Source organism: Monodelphis domestica, chromosome 8, assembly GCF_027887165.1.
Source record: "Monodelphis domestica isolate mMonDom1 chromosome 8, mMonDom1.pri, whole genome shotgun sequence".
NCBI classification, from domain to species: Eukaryota; Metazoa; Chordata; class Mammalia; order Didelphimorphia; family Didelphidae; genus Monodelphis; species Monodelphis domestica.
The window spans coordinates 184,792,153-184,817,986 of record NC_077234.1 but is presented as its reverse complement, the minus strand read 5'-3'; the positions used below and the strand labels follow the sequence as shown (position 1 = coordinate 184,817,986).

Here is a 25,834-nt window from a genome sequence, read left to right as displayed (position 1 = left end):
AAGCAGGGATGAATCAGGGAACTGTCTTTTTTTTCCTAGATAGACCTAGAACTAGAGGCAGAAGAGCCCTTCAGTACAATTCAGTGTTGATCCTAACACCAACTTTCCCCTATGGCAGCCTGAGCATTAAACCCCATCTCTTTGTGGAGGCATAACCCCAAGAAAGTATTCCCTCTCTCTACTTCTGAGGGGTTACTGGTGCTCTCAAAGGATTCTTTGGTCCTTATCTGGATTGGTGGAACACTGACAACTTCATCCTGTCCCTCCAGATCCCAGAAGACTCGAAAACTATGTCGCTTAAGTCTTTTTTTTTTGGCCACAAGTGGTCCCCAGTTGGATGGGTGACTGCTTGTTGATGAAATGTTTAAGCCTATGTCAACTCACCTCCCAGGTGTATATTTTTAGATTATTTGTAGGTTGCCCAAACAAGCAGTTGATAAGAAAGCTGAAAAATATTCAAAATATAATGGAGATGACATGCAAAATGACTTCAAGACCCATGGAGATTATTATTGTGAGTTAGAGGGATTTGTTTTTTTCCAGGACACAGTATTCAGCAGGAGCTCCATGGCCATAAAGACATTGAGCAACACACAGATGAGCTGTGATCATGACAGCATACAAAAAAGGGTCAGCTTGGGGTTCAAATTTGACTTCACTTCTTAGTTCACTGTGATCTTGGGCAAGTCACTTAACCCAGATTGCTTAGCCCTTACTGCTCTTTTGCCTTGGAATAAATACTAAGTATTGATTCTAAGACAGAAGGTGATGGTTTAAAAAATAAAAGAATCTTTGAAAGAGAAAATTCAGTAGAAGGACAAGTCAAAAGGTGATAAGGTAATGAGGAATTAGCCAGAAAAAAAGGATAAAGCTTGGAAGATAGCTTCAGGAGAAATAATAATTATATTATTTTTTTATAGAGAAGACTTGAACATGATTGAAGGCAGAGGGATCAAAGCCAGTGAAGATGGGGTGATTGTGGGAACAAAATTCTGGTGGGTGAGGAAAGAAATGGAATCAAGAATTCTAAAAAAGAAAGAGGAACTTTTTAGGAAAGTAACAGGAGAGTGAAAAATTGGAAATGTGATTAACTCTTCTTTTTCCACTTGTACCATAGGAGTGGGGAGAAAAAGCACAAATATGTGAGGACAGCATATGTTTGCTCATATCCACTGGTTCAGTCACTTGCAGTAGGTCTTGGAATATATCCAATTCTGGGGCCTTCTTGAATTAAAGTAAATGATGCACTGTTAGCGATAAACTTTGGTAGGTAAGGGCTTCTGTATAAGGTTCTTTAGAGTTGTCCAGGGATTCTTGAGATAGATTTTAGCTATCTACAGATCCTAGCTCTCCAAGGTAGGGAAGATCTTTCTGAGAAGAGATTTATAGAAAAAAAGGGTAGAGAGGAGCTAGCAGGAGGTAGGAACATACTGCTGGGTCTGTCATTGTACCTTAAATGAAAGTGATGATTTTTGGCCCTAGTCATCTCTTGCCAGTGAAAGGACACTATCTGATACATAAATATTTACATTTATTTAAAAACAAAACCAAAAATATTATGTGCTTTCATGGACCTTAAAAATTATTTGACTAGATTCTTACCAGATAATTCCTCCCCAGAGCAGAGAAAAGATAATGTAGAATATCAGGGATCCCCAAATAACAAAGTGATTTATCCAAGTCCAGTAGTATGTATCAAGAACAAGCTAAAAGGAAAAAACCAAAAAGCATGACTGGTGTTGGTGCCATTAACCCCGTGGCAAGCTAGATAGAACAGCAGAAGAGAGAAACTGATAGTGAAGGAAACCTTCAATTAGTGACGCAAGCACTTGTTTTGAGTTCTGTTTGTGAGAATAGCTGTGGGTTCTTCCTTTGGTTTCAGTGGCCCCAGAAGCAATCATATGCTCAGTCAGTTTTCCAGAGCACTGGCAAACTGTCCTCAAAAGTTTTGTAAAAAATCTCAATTTAGGTAAATAAAATCTATTTTAAGTGAATCAGAGTATTTCTCTGTCTGTCTGTCTCTCTCTCTGTCTGTCTCTGTCTGTCTCTGTCTCTCTCCTCTCTCTCTCTTTCTCTCTCTCTCTCTTTCCCCACCCCCCTTTACTTTCTGCTTTAGAATCGATAATGTGTACTGATTCTAAGGTAGAAGAGAGGCAAGGGCTAGGAAGTGCCTGAGACCAGATCAGAACTTTTGTCTCTAGGTCAGGCTGGCTCTCAATCTCCTGAGCCACTTAGCTACTCCACTATTTTCTTTCTAAAAGAAACCTGATGTGAATTTTTCTGTGAAATGTGTCTTCATTTACTAATGTATTTTGTGCATAAGTCCAAGTTTTTATACAATAGATTTAATTAAAGATGGGTAAAAAAAATCACCTCCTTCTAAACTAGTTGTGCTCAAAGAAGGAAGTATGCACATTCAGTAGACTATGGCTAAGGAAGGTCATTGAATATAGGATTGGTTCATTCTGGACAGAGCTTGGGATAAAACCTGGGGCTCACGGTTTGTGTGTACATCCACACACATGTATATGTATGTTACACACATGTACACACCCATATATGTATATTAGTGATTATTAGACCAATAAATGAAATATTAATATTAAAAAGACCTTACCTTAAATGTAACTGTAAACATCAACACCGTGAACACCAGAGTTCCAAAGGTCCAGTTTCCAAATACCTGTTTAGCAGGAAAATAGGTCTCAAGTTACCTACTGACAACACAGCAGTGCCACTCTGCACACCAAAAAAAGCAACCAAATCCTCTGAATAGAACAAGCAGCTTGGAGGCCATCTTTAGTTGTCAACACTTCAACCTATGCTCACATGAAAAGCAACTCCAGGAAGCATTTCTTAAAATTCCGGGGAAGACCTGGGATTTCACTAGGACAGGGAATTCCTGATATGGATTCTGTCTCCACCAATGCAGATGGGCAACTCATTTCTAACTTATAGTCCTGGCAAACTGTGGATCTTCTATCCAGGATTTCATGCTGATTCTTCTTGTAATGAGATAAATGGAAATGACAATGATTATGTCCTGAGGCACAGAAAGGGCTTTTTCTTTCTACCAGGGTCCTAACTCCAATTTAAAGTATTTGATTGCTCTCCCCTGACCAACCCATCGATTTTACCTATCTTCAACTCTTTTCTTCCAAGAGTTTTGCCATATTCAGAAGCATCACACTGAACACAAATGTTAATATCTTATCAACACTGAGGATAATACATCTGAAAAAAGGGATTTCAAAATAATGAAATGATCTAATTTAGTAGATTCCAAACTAGAAATTTTTATTTTTTGTTATTTTATCTAGCAGGAAAAAAATATATATGGTTACCTAAATAAATCTTGCTTTGGAGTCATTGGGACGGTAAACAACTGGGGCTCATGTTCCAATCTTCTACAGCCTCCAATCTAACCTCTGAATGTTTTCAGAGATGTGGACTTTCAAATTACTTTCCTTTAAGAACAATAGGCATTTCCAAGGCAAGTGACAATAAAAGGAGGAGGGAATAACAGCTCAAAGTATGCTGAGTCAAAAGGATGAGAAAGGAGGCAAGTTGGAATGGAGGGTGAGATGGGCAGTGGAGGGGGAAGGAAGGCCCTCAAGCACTCAGTTTGAATGCAGACTCCAAGAATTTGGACTTTTCAACATTTAAACTGAGGAGACAGACTTCTAGGAGGCAAAAGAAGTCTGGCTGTGAGGAGAGAGCCAAAATCAGGCAGAGACTATAGCTGCTCTAGGGCTTTCCTCTTTTAGAGTTGTCTGAATTAGATGAAATGAAAAGCTGAGACTGGTCAAAATGAGTGTGAATCGTAATCCATGAAAATCGTACACTTGTAAATTATACACAGACGATACCTACACATTGGGGAATAATTTCTGCTTAAGGTTTTTTATAGTTAGCCAAATATGGTCTCTATCAAAGTGCCTAACTTTGACAGAGAAATTACTAAGAGAAATGAGAACCAATCAGCCACCACAGAATCAGAACTAGAACTGTAATTTCCTTCTCTAATTTTGAATTTTATGAAGAATTGTTTCTTAAGGTATGTTGTTAGTATTCACTTCTTGAGGACCCATAATTGCCATAATCCCCATGGAAAAGTATTTCTGCTATCTCCTACATTTTACATTAACATCATGATTGTTCCCAGAACTGGGACTCTTCCTTTTTTGACTGAAACCATAGACTAATACTTGAATTGAAATCCACTTATTGGCATAAAAATACTTTGAAAGATTTTATAAACCTTTGAAGTAACAGCTCATAAACCTAATTACACATGTTGGGAAGAAATATAGCACATTAAAAATGTGTTATTTCTATTGTAAAAAAAGAAAGAAAAACACGGTATGAGTAATACAATATTATGAAACAAAAATGTTTTTGATTATTATAGTGACTTTCCTTCTAATGAAATCAAAGTGCTTTTGTTTTTTACAAATACATCCTTAAAAGATCTCCTTGAAGTATGAACAATTAAGGTAATATTCCTAGATGAAGAATCGTTCTTATTGTAAGAGGCTCGGGGCCATTTTGCCCCTTTAGGTCTATCAGCAGGTCTCTTTTAGCTCGAAATCTCAAGCTTAAGATTCATAGATGGTGGCCCAGAGAGATCCTATAAAGCCTCAGTTTAGTTGCTGAGCCTGCTTTTTTTGCCTATGTACTTGAATGGATTTTTCTCTATCTTTAGAATACTAGAACCTATGAGGATATGTCCTAACTTCATTAGATCACCAGGGAATCATATATAAGTTAATTCTTCTGTGTATGAAAGAGTTGCTACAGTCATACCTGAAAGTTTAAGCTTGGATGATGGGTATCCAAACAGTGTGCCTACCTTATGAGGGATGGGCAGGTACTTTCTTTCCTAAAGTTCTGCTGAAGAAAGTACAAGGGTGGATGTCTAATTAGTTCCCTGAAGCCTTTTCCCTTCCCTTCTTCCACCCCCACCAATGTTTACAATACCCTAAGATCTGAAACAAACTCACTATGCCTGACTGACTCCTATGGGGATCAGTCAACAGTTTAGTGGATGCTTATGCTGTGCTAAAGGGAACAGCAAGGATGTGGAATGGATGGGCAGGAGTTCAAATTCAGCCTCAGATATTTACTAGCTGTGTGACTCTGGGCAAGTCACTTAACCCTGTTGGCCTTAGTTTCCTCATCTGTCAAATGAGCTGGAAAAGGAAATGGCAAACCACTCCAGGATCTTTGCTAAGAAAACCTCAAACAAGGTCATGAAGAGTCAGGCACAATTGAAACAACTGAATGAACAGCCACTGTGTGCTAGATACTATGCCAAGAATGAAATAAAATCTGGCTCCTACCCCCACAGGGTTTACAGTCTTGGTTGGGAAGCCAAAATGGCACAAGTGTTAAAATTGTTAGAGCTATACAATCAAAAGGAAAGCTAGCCATGTGGCCAGTAAAGATTTCATGAAAAGGAAAGGAGCCGAGTCTGGACTTTAAGGATATATAGTAGGGGTAGTGAGGTAGCAGTAGATAAGAGAACCAGGCCTACAATTGGAGGACCCAAGTTCAAATCTGGCCACAGATACTTCCTGGCTGGGCAACCCTGACTGCCTAGCCCATACTGCTTTATCTTAGAACTAATACTGATAGATTGGGCTTAAAAAAGGGGGGGATGTATAGGATTTAGAAACAAAGAAGAAGATATTACAAGAAAGTTGAACAATGTAAAAGGTGGCAAAAAAGTAGAACATTTCAGAGGGGTCCGGGAATAGACTTGTTTGGCTGGAATGAATGGCTCATTTATTGAAGAAGAGTACGGGATGAGATGGGAAGGGTAGTTTTTGACCATACGCTATTAGATCTTGAATGTCAAGCTAATGACTGACTACCAATGACTATGGCTTGATGTTGTCATGAAGTGGTATTTTTGTTTTGTTTTTAGAATGAATGAAATTGGCATTTATTTTTTAGGATCTTAGAGTTGGTTTTGAAAATTTTTTATTTAGTTAATTAATTTAGAATATTCTTCCATGGCTCCATGATTCATGTTCTTTCCCTTCCCTCCTCCCACAGTCAATGAGCAATTCCATTAGGTTTTACATGTGTCTTTGATCAAGACCTCTTCATGAAGTTTTATAACAAGGGGAGTGGATTATCAAGGTAGTGTTTTGAATGATATATTGGAGGTGGGAGGTAGAAGAGGCAGAAGCCTAATTAAAAAGTTATTGCCATCATCCAGATATGTGACAATAAGAATATGCATTGGAAATATGGTAGTAGGAGTGATATAGATTTGTGATACTCTGAAGGAGGCATCGACAGGACTTGGTGAATGACTGGTTTTGAGGGTAAAGGAGCAGGAGGAGTCAAGCAAGGGCACTTCTGAAGTTTTGAGAATAAGTGACTAAAAGGAGAACCCGAGGGCCAGAGAAGTAACTTGTCAAAGGTCACATGTAAAGACACAGAGCTAGGATTCGAACCCAGGTTCTTTGACCACAAACCCAGGGCATATATGCCAGGAGACAGCTATTACAGTATCATGCTTAATTTTCATTCTTGTAGAATTCCTTTGAGCTCTAGACTATCACTCCCAGCATGTGTCTCTGCCCAGGGTCATGTGGAAGCAATAAATTATAGCCACATGATGATCTCCACGTGCCTTTCCAGGTTATTAATTTCTAAAACACTACATATTTACATATGCATGTTTTTACCTGTACACATCTACATGTGTATGAACATATATAGAACAACCAGTTTCAAGCTAACAGATTTTAGACTTCTGCTGTATTTCCCCCCTCTCAAAGGTGATCTTTGGTGTGAGACAAATGTTTCATGGAGATGATATGACCAGACCCTCTCGATAGTAGTATTAGTCCCACTGAACTAGAGCTGGATTTGAATTCTAGCTTTATCATTTATTAGCTATGTAACTTTGGGTTAACATCCCTGGGCCTCAGTTTCCTCATCAATAAGGTAAAGGGGCTAGACTAGATTATGTCTAAGGTCCTTTCTAGCCCTGGTATTCCATTATTCCACACTGCATAGTAGAATCTTGATACATATCTGCTGAAGGCATGAAAAAAGGAGTGACATCTTCCCAAAATGATTTTCTTCTTTGTTAAAAGCAGAATTAGGCTTCATGAGAATATTTTCCAGCCTAGGTTTTTAATTCTCCATTCCCTTTATATGAAAGAAGTACATAATGCTAAAATGTGTCCAAGACTGAGAATTATTCCTAATGTTTTCCCATAGCAACTATTTAACTATAAGACAATAACATTGGTATTTATTAAAACAAAATTGTTTTCTTTAAAGGCAACAAGTTAGAAAAGTAAAGTCTTAAATAAGACTAAAATGGGGATTTAATTTTGATTATTATTGTTATTTATTAACTATTAATTTCTTTACATGGGGATAGAAGAGAGCTACTCTGGATTCACAGCCTTTTCTATTAGGTCTGTCTACTAATAGGGATGGGAAGTAAGAAACTCATTGAAAAGAATAGAGTTCTAATTAAGGCCTCAAGAATAGAAAAAGCAGAGTCAGGGATATATAAACATATATATATATTTATTTATTTATTTTTTAAACCCTTACCTTCTGTCTTGGAGTCAATACTGTGTATTGGCTCCAAGGCAGAAGAGTGGTAAGGGCTAGGCAATGGGGGTCAAGTGACTTGCCCAGGATCACACAGCTGGAAAGTGTCTGAGGCCAGATTTGAAGCCAGGACCTCCCATCTCTAGGCCTGGCTCTCAATCCATTGAGCCACCCAGCTGCCCCCCAGGGGGATATATATTGACATTTCCTTTGGCTGCTATTAAGACTAGGGATCAGGAGCTTTTCAGAAGTGGTATGAGAGACCAGAACTTTTTAGACTTTTGACAATAGGGGTTTGTCCAGGTTTAATAAGAAATTAGTGATAGTTTGCTAACTGTAGGGCAACAAATTCATGTCCACAGGACAAGCTTCCTCTTAAAACTCTCAGATGAAGTGCCAGGAAGAAAGGAAGGGTGGTAGAGTGGACTTGTAATGTGCCCTAACCATTTAATAGAACATCTATGTTTTCCTCCTGAGGGAAGGGTCGGAACTTTAGCAGTCGTTATCTACCAACTTAGTGTAGAACCATGAGCCAAAGACCTCAAGGGAGTAAAGGAGCTATCACTGCAAAGGGTACTTAATTCCATATACTTACCAAGTTATGTCATTTAGTTTTTACATTATTTCCTTTAGGATGACCCAGGGGGAGGGGGCAGATAAATGACTGAAATGTCTTCCTTTGGCAATTTTTTCTTTTAAATTGGTTTTCCATAGAAAAGGGAAAAAAATCTTCTACATGGAATCTACTTTTTGCAATGAATCTCATGCCTCTCATATATTCTACATCCTAGAGACTACTTATTGGATGTAACTTCTATTTCTTTTTATACATCTCAACTTGGCACCATCTATATATTTAATTAACTTACCACCTTATCTAGATTGTTAATGGAGATGTTAAATAAACTGAGGTCAAGCATCAATCATCGCTGCTTCCCTGGAGGACTCTCCAACTTAACCTCCTCATATTCTTTATTACCTGATTTTGTTAGGGAAATATTTTAGTAAGTTTCATTTCTGATGCAAGTTTTCAAGCCCAAAACAATTTAAATTTCATTTGTAAATGAAATTCCATGGGACAACGATTCATCTGTTTTCTCCGGATTGGCTCTGTTAGAAGTATTTCTTGTATTCCCTTCATTTCTACCATTAGTGATTTTATTAAGAAAGTGATTGAGTTTGTTTGGCAGAAGTTGTTCCGTGCCTATGCTGCTTATTGCCCACAATTCCATTATGTTCTTGATGTTTACAGATATCTACAGTTAACACATTCCAAACTGGCAAGTATTCTGGGAGTAGTACGGTAGTGTTGAACTTAACCAATAAAAATGATTATAGCTCCTGTAGTAAGCTGTGTAGTATCTTACAACATCAGTAAATGGAAATGTGGTTAGAAATGTTTAGGGTTAAGGATAAAAACACTGCCCCCCTCCCCATCAGATCAGGATTATTTCTGGTTGTTTGTTTGCTTTTTTTTTTAATTTACCATTTCTAAAAAGTGCTAGATCAACATTCTCTGGGATAAATGCCTTTCAAAAAGTATTCCCCAACCAATAGACAATATAAAGAATAAGAACTTCAAAGACTGATGAAAAGCAACCATAGCCTGATTCTTATGGAATTCCGCCAGAGGGTTCATTAGTTTTCAGGCTCAATCTTTGTCTTCTAACAAAGGAGCATTACATATGCTTTAGGCTGTTCCAGACATCTTTGGTGAAACCATTCACTTAACATTTTATCACTATTCAACTAACATATTGCAACTTGGTCTCAAGTGATCCAAACTACATAGAAATTGGTTATCCTGAAAAAGAACCACCCAATCAATCTGTCTTCCATTTTGAAGTCTTTAGCTTTTCTGGATCGTATCCATATAGGATTTGAGCAAAAAGAAAAAAAAAATTTATATCTTCAACACACAACTAAGAAAAAGTATTTCACATAGAGCAACATATAATTGACGACATGGTTTGGGGATTGCCATCAGTCTTCAAAATAAGAGATTCATAACTTCTAAAAATAAAAATCCTCTTCTAAAATAGAGGATAGGAGTAGCTAGGTAGCTCAGGGGGAAAACAACTAGGCCTGGAGTTGAGAGGACCTGGGTTCAAATCTAACCCCAGATACTTCCTAGTCATGTGTCCCCGGGAAAGTCACTTAACCCTAACTGCCTTGCCTTCAATGATCTTCTGCCTTGGAACTGATATTATCAATTCTAAGATAGAAGATAAGAGTTGAAAAAAAAGTGGTGAAAATATTATTTGCATTTTACAAATCACTTCCCATTCATATGGAACTTTATCCTTCAACATTAGTGGTGATTCTCTTGATATTTCAGGTTTTCGGATATGAATATTATCTCAGCTCTTTGAGTTGCATGCAAGTGACTTTCTTACAGCTTAACCCATAAGCAAGTTCTGAAGCCACTACAGAAGCACTAAAAACAGCCCCTTTCAAAACTACATGATTAGTATGAATCTAATATGGCCAGGTGGCCTTTGGGGATCATGGTAACTGTTAAACCAAAGACATGGACTGAGACAAATGATAAATTACTAGAAATAGAGAGATCAGAAGAGTGAGCAGAAAAAGGAACTAGATAATTAAACAGATCAATCTGGTGCAACTGGTTTGAATCACATAGAAAAATGATAGAACTTCTGGCCATATGGATGAAAACAAGATTAAAGCAAGATCTAGAAGACCAGTCACATGCATTCAAGCATCTGTATTGGGCCAGTTAGGTGGCTCAGTGGAGAGAGAGAGAGAGCCAGGATTGGAGTTGGGAGGTTCTGGGCTGAGTGAACCTGGGCAAGTCACTTAACCCCCACTCTTCTGCCTTGGAAGTGAGAGTATCATTTCCAAGGCAGAAGATAAGGGTTAAAGAAAAAAGGCACCTGTATTTCAATCTAACAGACCCTAATAAGGCAAATAGGTGAGAGGAAAGAGGAAAACCATAGGGTACAAAATTCATCAAAGTACTCCTAGTGGAGGAGAAAGAACACTGTGTCTGAGTTGGAAGACCCTCTCTTAAATCCCACCTCTGATAAGTACTACCTACATGAGCTTGGGCAGGTCTTCCTTGAGTCTAAGTTTCTGCATCTGTATAATGAGGATACTGGACTACATGGTCTAGGAGAGACCCTTCCAACTCAGAATCTATAATCTCATAAACTGGGTTCACTTTAAGGGATGGGGATGGCAGAAAGTAACTTTTCCTTTAAGCAATATTGATTTCATTTATTCCAAGGGATTATTTATTATCCATCACAGACAAATAATACTACTCAAAAGATTCTTACTTGCAGCCTAAGCACAAAACATTCAATTGAATATCATTTGCCATCTCTATACACATTTATCTTTTTATTAAAGCCAAGTGAAATTTAAGCATCACAAACAAACAAACAAACAAAACACTCCCCCTCAAACATCTGGATCAGCTGATTTTAGGAAAAAGACACAAGAAAAAGCTTAAGTGGGATGGTTAAATGTATACACAGATACTCTTGATCTTCTATTCAAGACAACTTTATTCCTAAAAGCAAGTGGAAAGGAAGCAGCAGCTATGAATAGTTGAACTAACAAAGCACACTGAAAAAGTCACATTTGAAAATATTTACGAGAAATATTTTATTTGTAATGTGGTTCAAGAACACAGAGAAAGGGACAAAACCACAATCCTCTTACCATGTGTGTGTTGGTAGTCATTATCTGAGGGTAGGAAGAGAAGCAAGTAGCAAAAAGGAAAAAAAAAGCAAGATAAAAATAAAACAACACCCCAGAAAAGGTGTCACCAAGTAAAAGGAAGAATGCTTATAAAAAACAAATCCATTAACTGTATAAAGAATATTATTAAAATAATGTTATGTGGGAAAATGAAAATATATTAAGTATTTAATAAAACTCCACTAATAACAAAGCATATCAACAACTTACCTGGGACAGAGAATAAACAGCTAATGATGAATTGTTAGTTTCAAAACAAGTTAAAAACATAGCAGACAAACCATTTCTCCACCCATCAAAGCACTGCTATACACAGGACTCCATTTATCAACTTCTCAACATGAAGATATTTTGCTTTTTATTTTAGCATCTCTACTAAATAAAGACACAAAACTCTTCCTGGTATCATCCTATTATTCAAAAACCCAGTGGAAGTCTTCACAAGCAATCCTGAATTTCTATATTGATAAAATCATCATTCAGAATTGGAAAGTTCTTTTCCTCTAAATTCATCATCAAGTAAAATAAAATACTCACCTGTCCATTGATGGTCATTGATGTGTTTTCAATCATCAAATAAGCACCAAAGAAAAATACCAGAGCATCAAATACGCCTAAGAATGTCCAATAAATGAACACTCGCCAACGGAGTAGAGCATTCTTGGCAATATCCCTACAAAAACAAAATTTAAGAAGATTTTTAAAAACCACATTAAAATTTAAATCTATTAAAATTAATGTTCAATCTATGAACATTTAAATTTTTTAAAAATTATCAGGGACTGGTCCTCTTCCAAGGTAATATACTCTACCCATGGGTTTGTTTTTTATAAATGTTCTTCATTTTACTTGTTGACACATTTTTCTGCAGGGTTGTTTTGTCTTTATCTTGCCTTTCCTGCCTCTTTTTGCTTCTTGATTCTCTTCCTACCCTCATCGTTCCCACCCTCTACTCTATCCTAAAATACTGGTGATAAGGAATATGATTAGCTTCATTGACATGAGGGACATCTGATGCCGAAATTCTTCCTACTGATGTGAATCAGTAACTTGTATGTAGCTCATAAGCTTAAAGGGAGTGCCTGGGAAATGGAGAATTGAAATGACTTGTTCATGGTAACATGGCTAAAAGATGTGCCAGAGGCAGGACACAGTCAGGTCTTTCTATCTTCCATTTTTATTGACTCAGTTGTGCAGTCATTTATTAACTTTCCATCACTATTTGAGGAGTCACAGCTGGATATGCAGTGTATCCAAGTTTGTATAACAGCTAAAACCTTATAATAGGATTCTAATGTATATGAAATAGAAATTTCTCCCTGAATGACATTCCCTTTCCTAATTTGCTACATCTTTCAGGGCTATTCAAACCAGACCTCCTCAGTGAATTTCATTCTTAATAATTCCATTTTGGGTAGCCAAGTTGTGCAGTGGTTAGAGCATTGGATTTGGAATCAGGAAGACTCATCTTCCTGAGTTCAAAAATATATATATATATATACACACACACACACATTTTAAAAAATACTTTTAATCATTTATATAGAATTTTAAAAAAAACACCCAGAGAGCTCACTCCTAACCAACTGTGAACTCCAAAGCACCTACTTTAGAGAATATAAGAACATATACACTTGTTTGTAAAGGGAGAGAGAGGGGGCTCAGGGTCTCATGTTTGGTGGTAGGAAGTAGGTCAGGTTTTCAAGTGTAGTACTGCCAACTTGGTAGTTCCCATTCTGTAATACCACTTTTGTTTGTCAAAGCTAAAAAAAGTTTTGCTAAATTGATTTTTTTTCTTAAAGGAAGTCCAACAATTTGGAGTCTCCACCAAGTTGCTGTTTCCAGCTAAAAGCCCATCTGAGTTCAGGCGATCCTGCCATATCTGTTCAGTAGCAAGTGACCATAAGGGCTCACTAGCTGAGTGAACCTGGTTAAGTCACTTAATAACCCTGTTGTTCTCAGTTTCCTCATCTGTCAAGTAAACTGGAAAAGGAAATGGCAAACCAGTCCAGTATCTTTACTGAGAAAACCCTAAATGGAATCATGGAGAGTTGGACTTGACTGAAGAACAATACCTCCACAACAACAACAAAACAATTCCCATTTAAATAACAATTCAAGGTTGATAAATCACTTTGCCACAATGACAGGAGGTAATTGATGCCAATATTATTTTACCATTTTACAGATGAGAACAATGCAGCTCAGAAAGTTAATTTGTTTAAGGTCAAATGGCTACTCAGTATCAGGGGTCTTGAACACATATCTTTTGTTGTTCTATGTGGTATGCCAAATCTGTTCAATGCTAACTGGAAAAGTGAAGAAATTTTATTTCGTTTCAATATATATGATTCTTACAAATTCATGAAAAGAGCATTTCAATATTCCTTCTGTGGCACAATATTACGTATAAACATGTGTATAAATATAATCAGATATGTATGATTATCTATATATACATACACACATATGCAAATATATTCACAAACATAATTTGATTTCTTTCCAACCTTATGCATCAATCCAGCAAATGTTTGCGAACTCAACAAGTGACTAACACTAGAGACTTCTGGCCTTTTTTCCTAATCGAATTCTTCATTTCTATGCTTTACTAGTCTAAGTTCCTCTTTGACTATATACACGCTATTATTTAGAGGAAGCAACACAGAAAGCAGTCAGTAGATTCCTTCATCCATAGCAGAATTAAAGTAAGTCATCACATTTGTTAAAAATCGCGATGGGAACACCAAATCTGCCAATTTGCTCTTTAACTAGAATTTTAAAAAGCAACATGACATGGCTGCTACTAGGTTTAAGTTTCATTCTGTGACATACTGGCTATGTGCTTCTGGGCAAGTCACCTAACTTCTTCTAGTGCTGCTGGTAATTCTCTTGGATTCTAAGCCACAGAGCAGATTCTGATCAGCATTGGCTGAGGGAGTTTCATACTGAGGGTTCTCCATTCCGATGACACTGAAGGTCCAGTTTGGTTAAAAAAGAAAAATAAAAGATTCTGTTTAGGATAATGGGGGTCAGTGAGAAAAAATCCATTAAAAACAACTCTCTGTGTGACTCTGGGCAAGTCACTTAACCCCCACTGCCTAGCCCTTTACTGTTCTGCCTAGTATTGCTTCTAAGACAGAAGGTAACGGTTTTTAACAAAAAGTATAATTCTACAGGATTATGCATAAAACCTAAGTAGCAGTCACTCTTAGAAAGCCAAACAATGAAAGAATAAAAATTAGAGGGGGCATCTAGGTGGCATAGTGGATAGATCACTGGGCTTGTTATCATGAACCCAGCTTTATGAGTTCAAATTTGGCTTCACACTAGCTGTGTGACCCTGTGGATATCATTGAACTCCAACTGCCCAGCCTTAACTCTTCTTTTGCTTTGCAACCAATACACAATATTGATTTTCAGACAGAAGGTAATAGGCAGTTTTCAGATGAAATAATCAAAACTATCAATAATCATACGAAAAAATGTTCTAAATCCTTCCTGATTAAAGAAATGCAAATCAAAACAACTCCAAGGTACCACCTAGCAGAGTGGCCAATATGATAGTAAAGGAAAATATAAATGTTAGAGGGGATGTGGCAAAATTGGAACCTAATGCATTGTTGGTGAAGTTGTGAATTGATCCAACCATTCTGGAGTGTAATTTGGAACTATGCCCAAAGAGTGTTAAAAGACTGTCTGCCCTTTGATCAAGCCATAGCACTGCTGTGTTTGTACCCCAAAGAGATCATAAGGAAAAAGACTTGTACAAGAATCTTTATAGCTGCACTCTTTGTGGTGGCCAAAAATTGAAAATGAGGGGATGTCCTTCAATTGGGGAATGGCTGAGCAAATTATGGTATCTGTTAGTGATGGAATACTATTGTGCTATAAGGAATGATTAACAACTTGTTTTCTATACACGAACTGATATAGAGTGAATTAAGCAGAACCAGGAAAACAATTATACACAGTAACTGAAACATTATGGGAAGATCAAGTGTAATTGACATTGCTACTAAAAGCAATGCAATGATCCAGGACAACTCTGAGGGACTTATGAGAAAGAATGCTATCCACCTGAGAGAAAGAACTGTGGAGTAGAAATGCAGAAGAAAATATATGATTTATCACTTATTTATATGGGTATATGATTTGGGATTTTGGTTTTAAAAGATTACTCTATAACAAAAATGAATAATATGGAAATAGAATTTGAGTGATAATATATGTATAACCCAGGGGAATTGTTTGACAACTCTGGGAAAGGGGAGGGAAGAGGAGAGGGAGACAAGAATCTTGTAACCCTGGAAAAAAAATAAAAAAAATAAGACAGAAGGTAAGTGTTTATAAAACAAAACAAAATAAAACAAAACAAAACAAACCAATTCTCAGGTCAGCTAGGTGGTACAATGGATAGAGAAACAGTTGTGGAGTCAAGAGGACCTGAATTCAAACCTGGCCTCAGATACTCTCTAGGTGTGTGACACCAGGCAAGTCATTTAATCCCATTTGCCAAATCCTAATCTTTCTATACAAGAATTGTCACTAGAATGGCAAGTAAGAGTTAAAAAAATAATAATCTTTTTTCCCCTTTGAAGCAATATATTTTCAATTATTTTTTTAGGGGAAATAGTAGAGACTCTATGAGGCAAGCCTGAAAGAGTAACATAAATATCAGTTATGTTATTGTTTTGGAGTCATAACTGTATCAGAAAATACCAGACACAAAATATAAGGTAAAACAAACTATCATAATGCACATGTTTATTGTGACAAATCATGGACACATAATAAATGTCCATTGTTTATCTTGGATGACTTCCGGCTTAGGAATCTTTGCTAGGAGCAGCTGCTCTAGATAGCGCATTTTTTCTGAGTTGCTTCTCAGTGACTTTACCTGTACAGTGAAGGGTCTCTCTTGAGCATGTCACTGGAGACGTGCTGTTCCAACAGACTGTACATGAGGATGGGGAGGGAAGTGAAACTGATATTATACAGCGTCAGATATGCTGTATCATATAAAGGCTGAAGAAATAAAGAAAGAAAAAGAATGTTTTTCTTTTTAAAACAACATGACACATAAATATACTTTTGGATTAAAAAACAATCAAAGGGCAGCTAGGTGACTCAGTGTACAGAGAGCCAGGCTTGGAGACAGGAGGTCCTGGGTTCAAATGTGGCTTCAGATACTTCCTAGTTTTGTGTCCCTGGGTAAGTTATTAACCCCAAACTGCTTAGCTCTTACTACTCTTCTGTCTTGGAACCAATACATAGTATTGATTCTAAGACAAAAGGTAAAGGTTTAAGAAAAAAATCAAAAGGAACATATCCCATAAGTAGGAATGGTTTAATTCTACAAAGAACCACACATGTTATGGTCCTGAGAATATAGCAACAGTTGTAAGGAGTAGCTTACTTAAAACTGGGCTAAGACTTTCGGGATATTGTGTATAAAGTAAATTCTAATCAGAGCCTTCATCTAAATTCTTATGTAGTTAGAACTAAAATTGGACCTGATAATGCCAATATATTCACTTATAGTCATAAAAAGGAAAGATTCCCAATAATGTTTAATGTTTAAGGAGTTTTCTTCACCCTATCAACCCAGGATGGCTATCTCACCTTAGCACATCAAATACCATATACAAAGGAGGCATGACTCCCAATAATAATCCTTAAGGGGCTGTCTGAAACTATTATCCCAGGATAATCTATCTCATCACTGTAGTGAGCTAACAACAATCACCAAAAAGGGCAAAGCAAAGGGATTTGGATTTAAGGCATATGGATGGGGATGGATTCAGACTCTTGAGATGAGAAGGTACCACAAACAGAGGTGGGGAAGCCGCCCTGTTTCCTTTCCTTCCAGATCTAGTAGAGATAGCTGTGTCTGCATTCCTGGTTGCACAAGAAGCATCAGAATATTTAACATTCTTCCATGTATTTGGGGGAGCTAAAAAATTCAATGAGAGATCCATTAAAGTGAAATGCTATCTTGGTTGTTTCAACTATTCCTCTAGGCTAGGTTTGCTGTAGATGTCAGGAAAGACACATATACAATTCAGAGGGTGATCATGATGGATGATACCTTCCATTTCCCATCTCCTTCTTCAACTCTCCTGGCAAAGGTGATCTCCTGCATGTTAATGACAGTCTACTTCCATTCTCTCAATATACTGGTAAAAAGAATCAAGTTCAGGCAAGGTCCTTATTTAGATTCTGAAACTCACCTGTTGTGAAAATCCACAGAAGAACTGGTATAAAAACTGAGGGAAAATGAAGCAGACGTTCTGAAAGATAAATGGAAAAATGTTTATCAGTCAAAGCATGCATTTCATGTAGTTTTCCTTATAAAGGTGGTTCTAGGGAGTTATGTATGGGAGGGTAAAGGTAGGCTCTGTCATGGTCTAAGCCCCCCTATGTGGTGAGTAACAGACTTTAAAAGTTAATTTAAGGGGCACCTGGGTGGTTCTGTGGATAAAGTACCAGGCCTGGAATCTGGAAGAGTTGGGTTCAAATCTTAACCTCCAGAACTTAGTCCAGTGCCTGGTACATAGGGTGTGTGCTTAATAAAGGCTTACCAATACAAAGAATTGGAAATCAAGGGAATGCTCAACAACTGGGAAATGACTGAACAAGTTTTAGTATGTGATTATGATGGAATACTCTTGTACTATAAGAAATGGCAAGTTTCAGAAAAACCTAGAAAGATTTATATGAGCTGATGTAAAGTTAAGTGATCAGAACCAGGAGAATGTTGTACACAGTAACCTCAATATTGTAACAATGATCAACTGTGAAAGATTCACCTACTCTAAATCATGACAATGATTCAAGACAATTCCAAAGGACCCATAATGAAAAATGCTATCTGCCTCTAGGGAGAGAACTGATGAACTCCAAGTACAGATTGAAACATATTTTAAAACTTTATTTTTCTTGCTGTGTGTACGTTTTCTTTTGTAACATAATGGATGTTATATGGACAAAATATGGACATTATAACTTCACATGTATAGCTGATATACTGTTTGCCTTCTAAAAGGTTGGGAAAGAATTCAAAAGTCAAAAATTGTAGAAAACGAATGCCAAAACATTTTTACATGTAATTGGAAAATATTTAATAAAAAATTAAAATGACATGTATATACATATATAAATGTATGAAATACATGTAATAATATTTTTATTTCTTTAAAACTTTTTAATGTTTGTTAATGTTTAATGCTTTGTTAGAACATTTATTTTTACATACATATACCTACATATACACATAAAAAATAAATGTTTAGAGGCTGATTACACAAAAAAATCTGGCTGACATTTGTAGTTATGTAGCACCTTGGTCACTCATTTGATCAGTATGCATTTAAATGCGTTATGCAAAGCACTTAAGTACCTTTTGGGGATAAAAGGATGAAAAATTACATAGATGGGCCCTCAAGCAGATTGTGTTTATTGAGAGGAAAGACATATACAAATACATAAAATATGAGTTGGAATGAAAAAAGTATATAGGAAAGGTTCAAGAGAAGGATAAAGTACTTCAGGCATGATGCACAATAGTCTCTGCCCTAAAGGAATATCCTTTGTATCAGCTATAGAGTAAGACTAAACTGATAAATACAAGAGAATGACTAGGAAGAGAGCCCTAGCAATAGGACAAGTAAAAGTGTTAGGGTAGGAGGTGACACCTAAACCAGACTAAGAAGGTTGTGTTTTATCCCTTAGGCAATGGGAAGCTGCTGGAGAAATAGGAGCAGAGAAGTGGCATCATCTGGTGCTTTAAGAAGACTATTTTAGCAATGATGTACTGGATAGGTGGGCAAAAGGATGGGTCCTCACAATAACTCCTGAAGGAGGTAATGGCAATATTATCATCTCTATTATATAGATGAGGAAATAGAGGCCAGGGAGATTAAAAGACTTGCCTATTGTTACACAGTGAGGAAATGACAGGTTGTACAGCCTGGCTGGTCTTCTGACTCTAAATTGATTATTCTTTTCCACTCTACTACATGGTTTTAAAAAGAAATGGGAGACTCAAAAGAAAAAAAGTTATTAAAAAATTAAACTCTCCTCCTAATATTATATTCCTAATATGTCATTGATAATCGATTAACGAATGATAATAACTTTCACATTTTTCCACTAACATGAAGGGGATTTGATGAAGTTCTTCCTTGGTGAAAATGTGAACCTTAAAAAATTCTCGTTGGGACCATTCCCCATTGGGACCATTCCCCATTTGGGCAGTGAAGGTACTTAGATCGGGAATGTGAGACCTCTACTCCACCCGTGCTTAAGCCTGCTTTAGGGGGAAAAAACTCCTTGCTGAACAATGAAAAGTTCTTAAACCCATACTTAAGCCATGCCTATTTTAGGACTAATACAAAAAAGGTGATAAGTACCTATAAAGGTCAAGCAACTTGTGAACTTACAAGGAGCAAAGAGGTGAGAACTTACTCAGAGATTCTAGTCTACTCAGGTGTGAATTACTCAAAAGATTAATCTACTCAGGAGTGAACTAAGAATGGTCTGTCCTTTGGAAAACGTCTACTGTGATTGGTAGATGAGAGAACTTAGGGGAGGTGACATAGGAGAAAATTCCCTTTATAAGGAGAGAAAAAGCTGAGTCTCAGAACAGTCAGCTGGGAAAGGCTGCCTTGAAGGGTCTCTCTGGAGACTCTCTCAGGGACATTCGGATTCACATTCAGATTCAGATTCAGGACTGAGCTGGTGAAGTCAGCTGAGATGATGCTGGCCTGGTGTCATTAGAATCCTTGCTTGGACAGATCTTGTGGTGAGTGATTAAGGACTGACTGATCTCTCTCTTAAGACTCAGGTCGAGGTCATGTTGGCTTAAGGCCCTTCATACTTATTCCTTTCTTACTTTTTCTCTCTTTCTTTAAATTCCTCATTGTATTATTAATTAAATTCTCTAGAAAACCCAGTTGACTTGGGTATATTCATAATTGGGAATATTTCCCTGGCAACCACTTTATATATTGATTTAAAAACAAGACACTAGTGAAAACATATTTTCTGCGATCACAATTTACTCATCCACTCTTTTATCTATCACAATTTATATCTTCCACTATTTTAATCACTACAGTTTATGGCCTCAACCATTTTAACTCTTACAAAAAGGGGATTATTCCAAGAGATTCTTCACTGTCTCTTTTCCACGTAGTTACTTCTATTTTTAGATTGTCTGTCCCTATGGTTTCAAGCCATTTTAACAAATGAGCTACTTCTATCATTCATGTTGTATTCATTGACACAGAAATAACAGCATGGAAACTTTCCTCACCTTATAAAAGAAGTATTGCACAAGTTCAGCTATCCTAATGTAATAAAAATGTCCATGGACAAGGAGAATCTTCTTTAAGTGTTTAAATTTCGGAATTGCATAGTCACTGTTCCTTGCAGCTTGGCGACCTTCTTTTCCAAAGACACCTAGAAGATAACAATGCATGCATTCAGCAAAGACTTGCACTTAACTCCACATATAGAGAGGAAAGTATTGACACTGGGTGAATTCAAATTTTTTTACACCCTTACCTTCTGCCTTAGAATCAATACCATGTATTGGCTCTAAGGCAGAAGAAGAGTGGTAAGAACTAGGCAATGGGAGTTAAGTGACTTGCCCAGGGTCAGTAAGCCCCCACTCCAAAGGTACTAGTCCTTCCTATACACCCCATACACATATGAAAGCCACCGGGGTAAACAAAGTTCTCTCCAAAGAGTGGATATTTAGAAGAGGGGAGACAAATTTATATTGGTATGCAGAGGGATTCAGGAACCCAATAGTATCACTAAATGGTAAAAAGTGGCAAAATGCCCACCACATTTTTGACATTTCTGGTTTTTTTTTTTAACCCCTTACCTTCTGTCTTGGAATCAATACTGTGTATTGGTTCCAAGGCAGAGGAGTGGTAAGGGATAGGCAATGGGGGTCAAGTGACTTGCCCAGGGTCACACAGCTGGGAAGTGTCTTAAGTCAGATTTGTATCTAGAACCTCCTGTCTCTAGGCCTGGCTCTCAATCCACTGAGCTGCCCCCTCTAGGTGAATACTATTAAATGATTCTCAACTTAAATGGAAACATGCCATTCTTCACTTTATTTCCTCTATGAATTTTTCTCTAGTGTAAGCAATGTGTCTTGTTTCACAACATGATGAACATGGTAATATTTATTGTATGATAACATATGTACAACCTATATCATACCACCTGCCTTCTTGGGGAGAGGGCAGGGACAAAAAGGAGACAGATTTTTGAACATAGCTTAATAGGAAATTTTGCTTCTTAAGGATAAGCATACTTATTATAATGTATTACAGCTTTATAACAAATGATATTATTGTTATATTAAAATTATGTTATTTTTTACTTATAAAAATAAATACCTTAAGTAAAATAAATGATATAGGCACCTATATTAAGTGTCCACATATTAAATAATACATGTGTTTCCAAAATATTGGATCTATAGACAGAGCTTTAACTTCCTCTGATGCAGATTTTTAACTCCTTAATAGCTTGCTTCTCATCCATAAATTCTCCAGAGAGGAAATGTCTGCTTCTGGTTTCAAAAGATACCATTTACATTCTTTAATACTACCTTTGACTTAATTTGGACCCTGCATTGTGATGACAGTTATCCAAGTTTGTGAACAAAAGGCAAAAAAGCTTACCTATGCCCACGTGTGCTTCTAGAATCATGCTGACATCATTCGCACCATCCCCAATGGCCAGAGTAATAGGGTGCTCCTTGGAAAGTTTAATCAATTTAACGATCTGGAAAAAGCAGAAAACAAAGATAGAAAGTAAGTTACATATACTCCTCTCAGTTTGGCCAGTGAATACGTAATAGTAACATGATTATGTCAAAGTACTTTTTAAAAGAGATTTGAACCCAACTATAATGGTGGTCATTCAATGGCAAAAGGTAAAAATAACCTGCCTTGTGGCAATTCATTATATGGTACATTTTCCCCATGAGGGATAAAGGTATCTTTTGAAGGGGGGGGTGGAATTGTAAGGTAGACACGCTGGAGGAAACTTATCAGAAAATTCTAAAGGTGGAAAAATTACATATTTTTTATTTAGCTATATACTTCATTCTTTGAATCCATATGGGAAAACACAGGCAATATTAGCAATTTATTATTCTAAGATGTTCTGAAAAAATCAGAATCATAATAAAAATTTCTCTGAAACTTTGCTTAATGAAAAATGATTTTTCAGCTTTATCATATGTTTAGAAAGCAAACTTGTCACAAGGAAATATCTTCTTAGCACATTTCCCTCTTGGTAAGTCCTTTCCATTTATATCCAATGTGTGATGCTACATCCTTTATAGTCTCTCAAGTTGCAAGACTACTATTAAAAGATTTCAAGTATTTTTGAAATTCTCTTCAAGGTCTCATGCTCAGAACTATCCCATCAAGTCCTTGAGCACATGGGATCAATATATCTCAGGGAGACAAGGCATCAGCCCAACAAGGGCATCAACTTCCATCCCACTCTAAGGCGGGCTATAGATAGCCTATAATAGCAAGAAGAGTAAGAGTCTCTGGTCTATGTCTAGAGTAGCCTAGGATACTACACACACATAGGAGCAGGTGTATGCTGGAAGGGGCAAGAGGAAGAAGCCAGGCAGAGGAGAGTGTGGTGTTCCTAATACTCTTTGTGCCTTCTGCATGGGAGGTACGTAGGTATGTCTCTGAGAAAGTTGTGTGCCATGGATTGCCCCATAAGTGATCAAGCTTACAGGACACCACAGGACGAGACAATGTTATATCCCTTTGTGCCACGAGGTCAGTGACAGACACTCCTGGAGAGCAAAGGAGTGCCAAGGAAAGGTACCAGATGGATCTCAAGGTGGAGGACACTATATAGGTTCAAATCCCAGCTTAGCTATTTATTAATTTTCTGATCTTGGGCCTCAGTTTTGCTATCAGTAAAATGAATCTTTTAGGCAGAATATCTCTGAAGTCCTTTCTAGTTTTATGAGCTTGTGGACTACTGTCTTGAATAGGGCTGTGTAGGATGCTGTGAGGTTTTAGAAGTTAGGGGTCTCAGGATCCAAGAAAAAACATCAGCACATCTTGGAGTGTGTCAAGCTTAGGGGAAACAAAGGCAATTACAGGAGTGGACTGGGAGGAACAAAGCCCAGGAAATGAGCAGTTCCCTATTCAGGTGAAGCACACAGCTCTCTTAAAATGCTTTCCTCAGCCACAGCTTTGCTGGCATCTTAACTCATGATTCTAGGCCTTCATATTTTTAGAGGACAGTGAGAAGAATTTGCATTTCTTGGGCAGCTGGTCAGTAGGTGTTTTAGGCTTAGTATTCCCATACTTTTTCATCAAATCAAGTGAAGGTGTCAATCATCAGAGTTAAATAATTACAAAGGGATACACTTAACTGAGAATGTTTTTGAAGTGTCTTTCCCTTTGTTCTTAAGACCAAGTACCTGCTATGTTTGAGTATCCTTTGGATAAACAAGATGAAGCAACCATTCAATAAACAGTTTCAATAATGGATATAAGGCAGAGAGCAAGACCACTGCTTATATGCGTTAAAGTGTTCTGCCAGCCAAAATCCATTTTGAAGTGATAGAGATATTTAAGGAGGGCCAAAATAAGGACACTCTAGGAACTGCTGGCTGGACACCCTTCTCTGGAAAATATACCAAATCTGATAATTATACTCATTCAGCTAAATAATCTTGGAGAAAGGTTAAGTTCAAAACTAAAAGAAATGTACTGGTAGCTTTTCTAAGATCCTGAGATTCCTGACTTCTAAAATCTTACAGCATCCTACAGAGCCCTACCCAAGACACTAATCCACAAGCTCATAAAACTGGAAGGGATCTCAGAGGTGTTCTAGTCCAACAACTTCCTTTTACAGATGAGGCTCAGAGTGATGAAGCCAGATAGTATATAGCTAAGCTGGAACTTGAACCTAGATAGCATCCTCCAGTTTGAGATGCATCCATGGCGCTGCTCTGCTTTCCAGGAGAGGTTGTCACTGACCTTGTGACAGGCAGGGATATAACACTGCCTATTCCTGTGGTGTTGTCTAAGGCTGGGAGCTTCATCAATTATGGGGCGATCCAAGGCACACAACTTTCTCAGAGACATACACACCACACAAGGAAAGGGACACAAAAGAAAGATATGAGGTAGAATATTAGGAACACCAAACTCATCTGCAGATGAAGAGGTAAGAAAGACCTGAGCCCACGTAGATGGAGGCTGGGAGTGGAGGGAAGAGGAGGGGGCAAAGAGGTGGTTCAACTGGAAATGGTAAATTTCTGAGTGTAGAAGGAGCTAGGGTCATAACTTCTTATATTTTAGAATGGCATCGGTCTTTTAGCCCAGTATTGATGGAGAGCTATTCTTACTAAGATATAAGGAGCTACCTCTGCTGAATGCAGCAAAGAAATGGAATTAGAACAATAGGAAATAGTGGTATCAGGATCACTTGGGTCCAGTTTCAGTGTGGATCTTCAATCCCTGAATAGATTTCTGTGTTTGTATTCTCCTTGGGTGGTATGTGTCATTGAAGATGTCTTGTGTACTAGGCTAATTTATAATCTACCTGGGTTCCTAGGGACATTAGAACCAAAGGGCTATTGGGTAATGATAACACTATATCATAAGGTAATATACAGTTAAGGAATGTCAGTATCGGAGGTCATATAATATATAACATATATAATCAACCTCACTATTTGGGATTTTTTTTGCCCTCAACTAAGTACAGTAAATACCAATGTCAATAAGAATTAGATCCTTATTAAAGATAATCTAATTATCTAAACTGGACTTTCATATTATTAGGGTCAGAGGCGGTAATTTTTTCAAGTGATGTAAAATTTTTTTAAAATTTCAAATAATCTTACTATAATTTCTAACTGTGCAAAAGGAGTATAATTATAAATAATTGTGGGTAGCTTTTATAATTTTAGCTTGAAGGAAAAAAAATTTATCTTAGTACCACACTGACACAGCTTGGTTCTCTGAGGTATTCTTACATTCCTGATCTTGTAATATGGCCACATGTAATAACTGATTAAATTAAGTCTTGGTCTTTTATGGATTTTTTTGTCTATTTGTTCTTTATGGACTTTTAAAGGATCATAATCATTTCTGAAAGAAAATGAAATATTTCTAAAAATGCCAACAATCCATATGTATGTAATTTTGCTTTTTAAAAAATCTGATTTTCTCATTGGAATCTGCCTTTACAGTTAGTCCTTCTATGGAATGGGTTGTTCAGGTTGTTTCACATTTGTTGCTAAGATAGAAGTCTAGCATGAGGAGTTCAGAGCAGACTGTTGGGAGGAACAGATGAGGAAAAAAAGAGTAATTCATGTTATATACATGTGAAAATAAATTATCATCTGAAGGTAGGATATATGGTAGGACTGTTTTTTTCTCCCATTAAAGGTGAAAGCTGTGCCAGGAGAATATTAAAAATTTTTTAAACCAATTTTACA

At 37.1% G+C, this 25,834-nt stretch overlaps 1 protein-coding gene across 1 annotated transcript in view; it reads right to left on the bottom strand.

The window, feature by feature from the left end:
* ATP11A (ATPase phospholipid transporting 11A) overlaps positions 1 to 25,834 on the bottom strand; it is a 234,439-nt gene that overhangs the window by 15,801 nt on the left and 192,804 nt on the right. Inside the window, 7 exon segments of the mRNA XM_007501271.2 lie at positions 1,603 to 1,706; positions 2,618 to 2,683; positions 11,854 to 11,989; positions 16,217 to 16,344; positions 17,550 to 17,609; positions 20,636 to 20,781; positions 22,023 to 22,125. Of these exon segments, the coding sequence (XP_007501333.2) occupies positions 1,603 to 1,706; positions 2,618 to 2,683; positions 11,854 to 11,989; positions 16,217 to 16,344; positions 17,550 to 17,609; positions 20,636 to 20,781; positions 22,023 to 22,125 (743 nt within the window).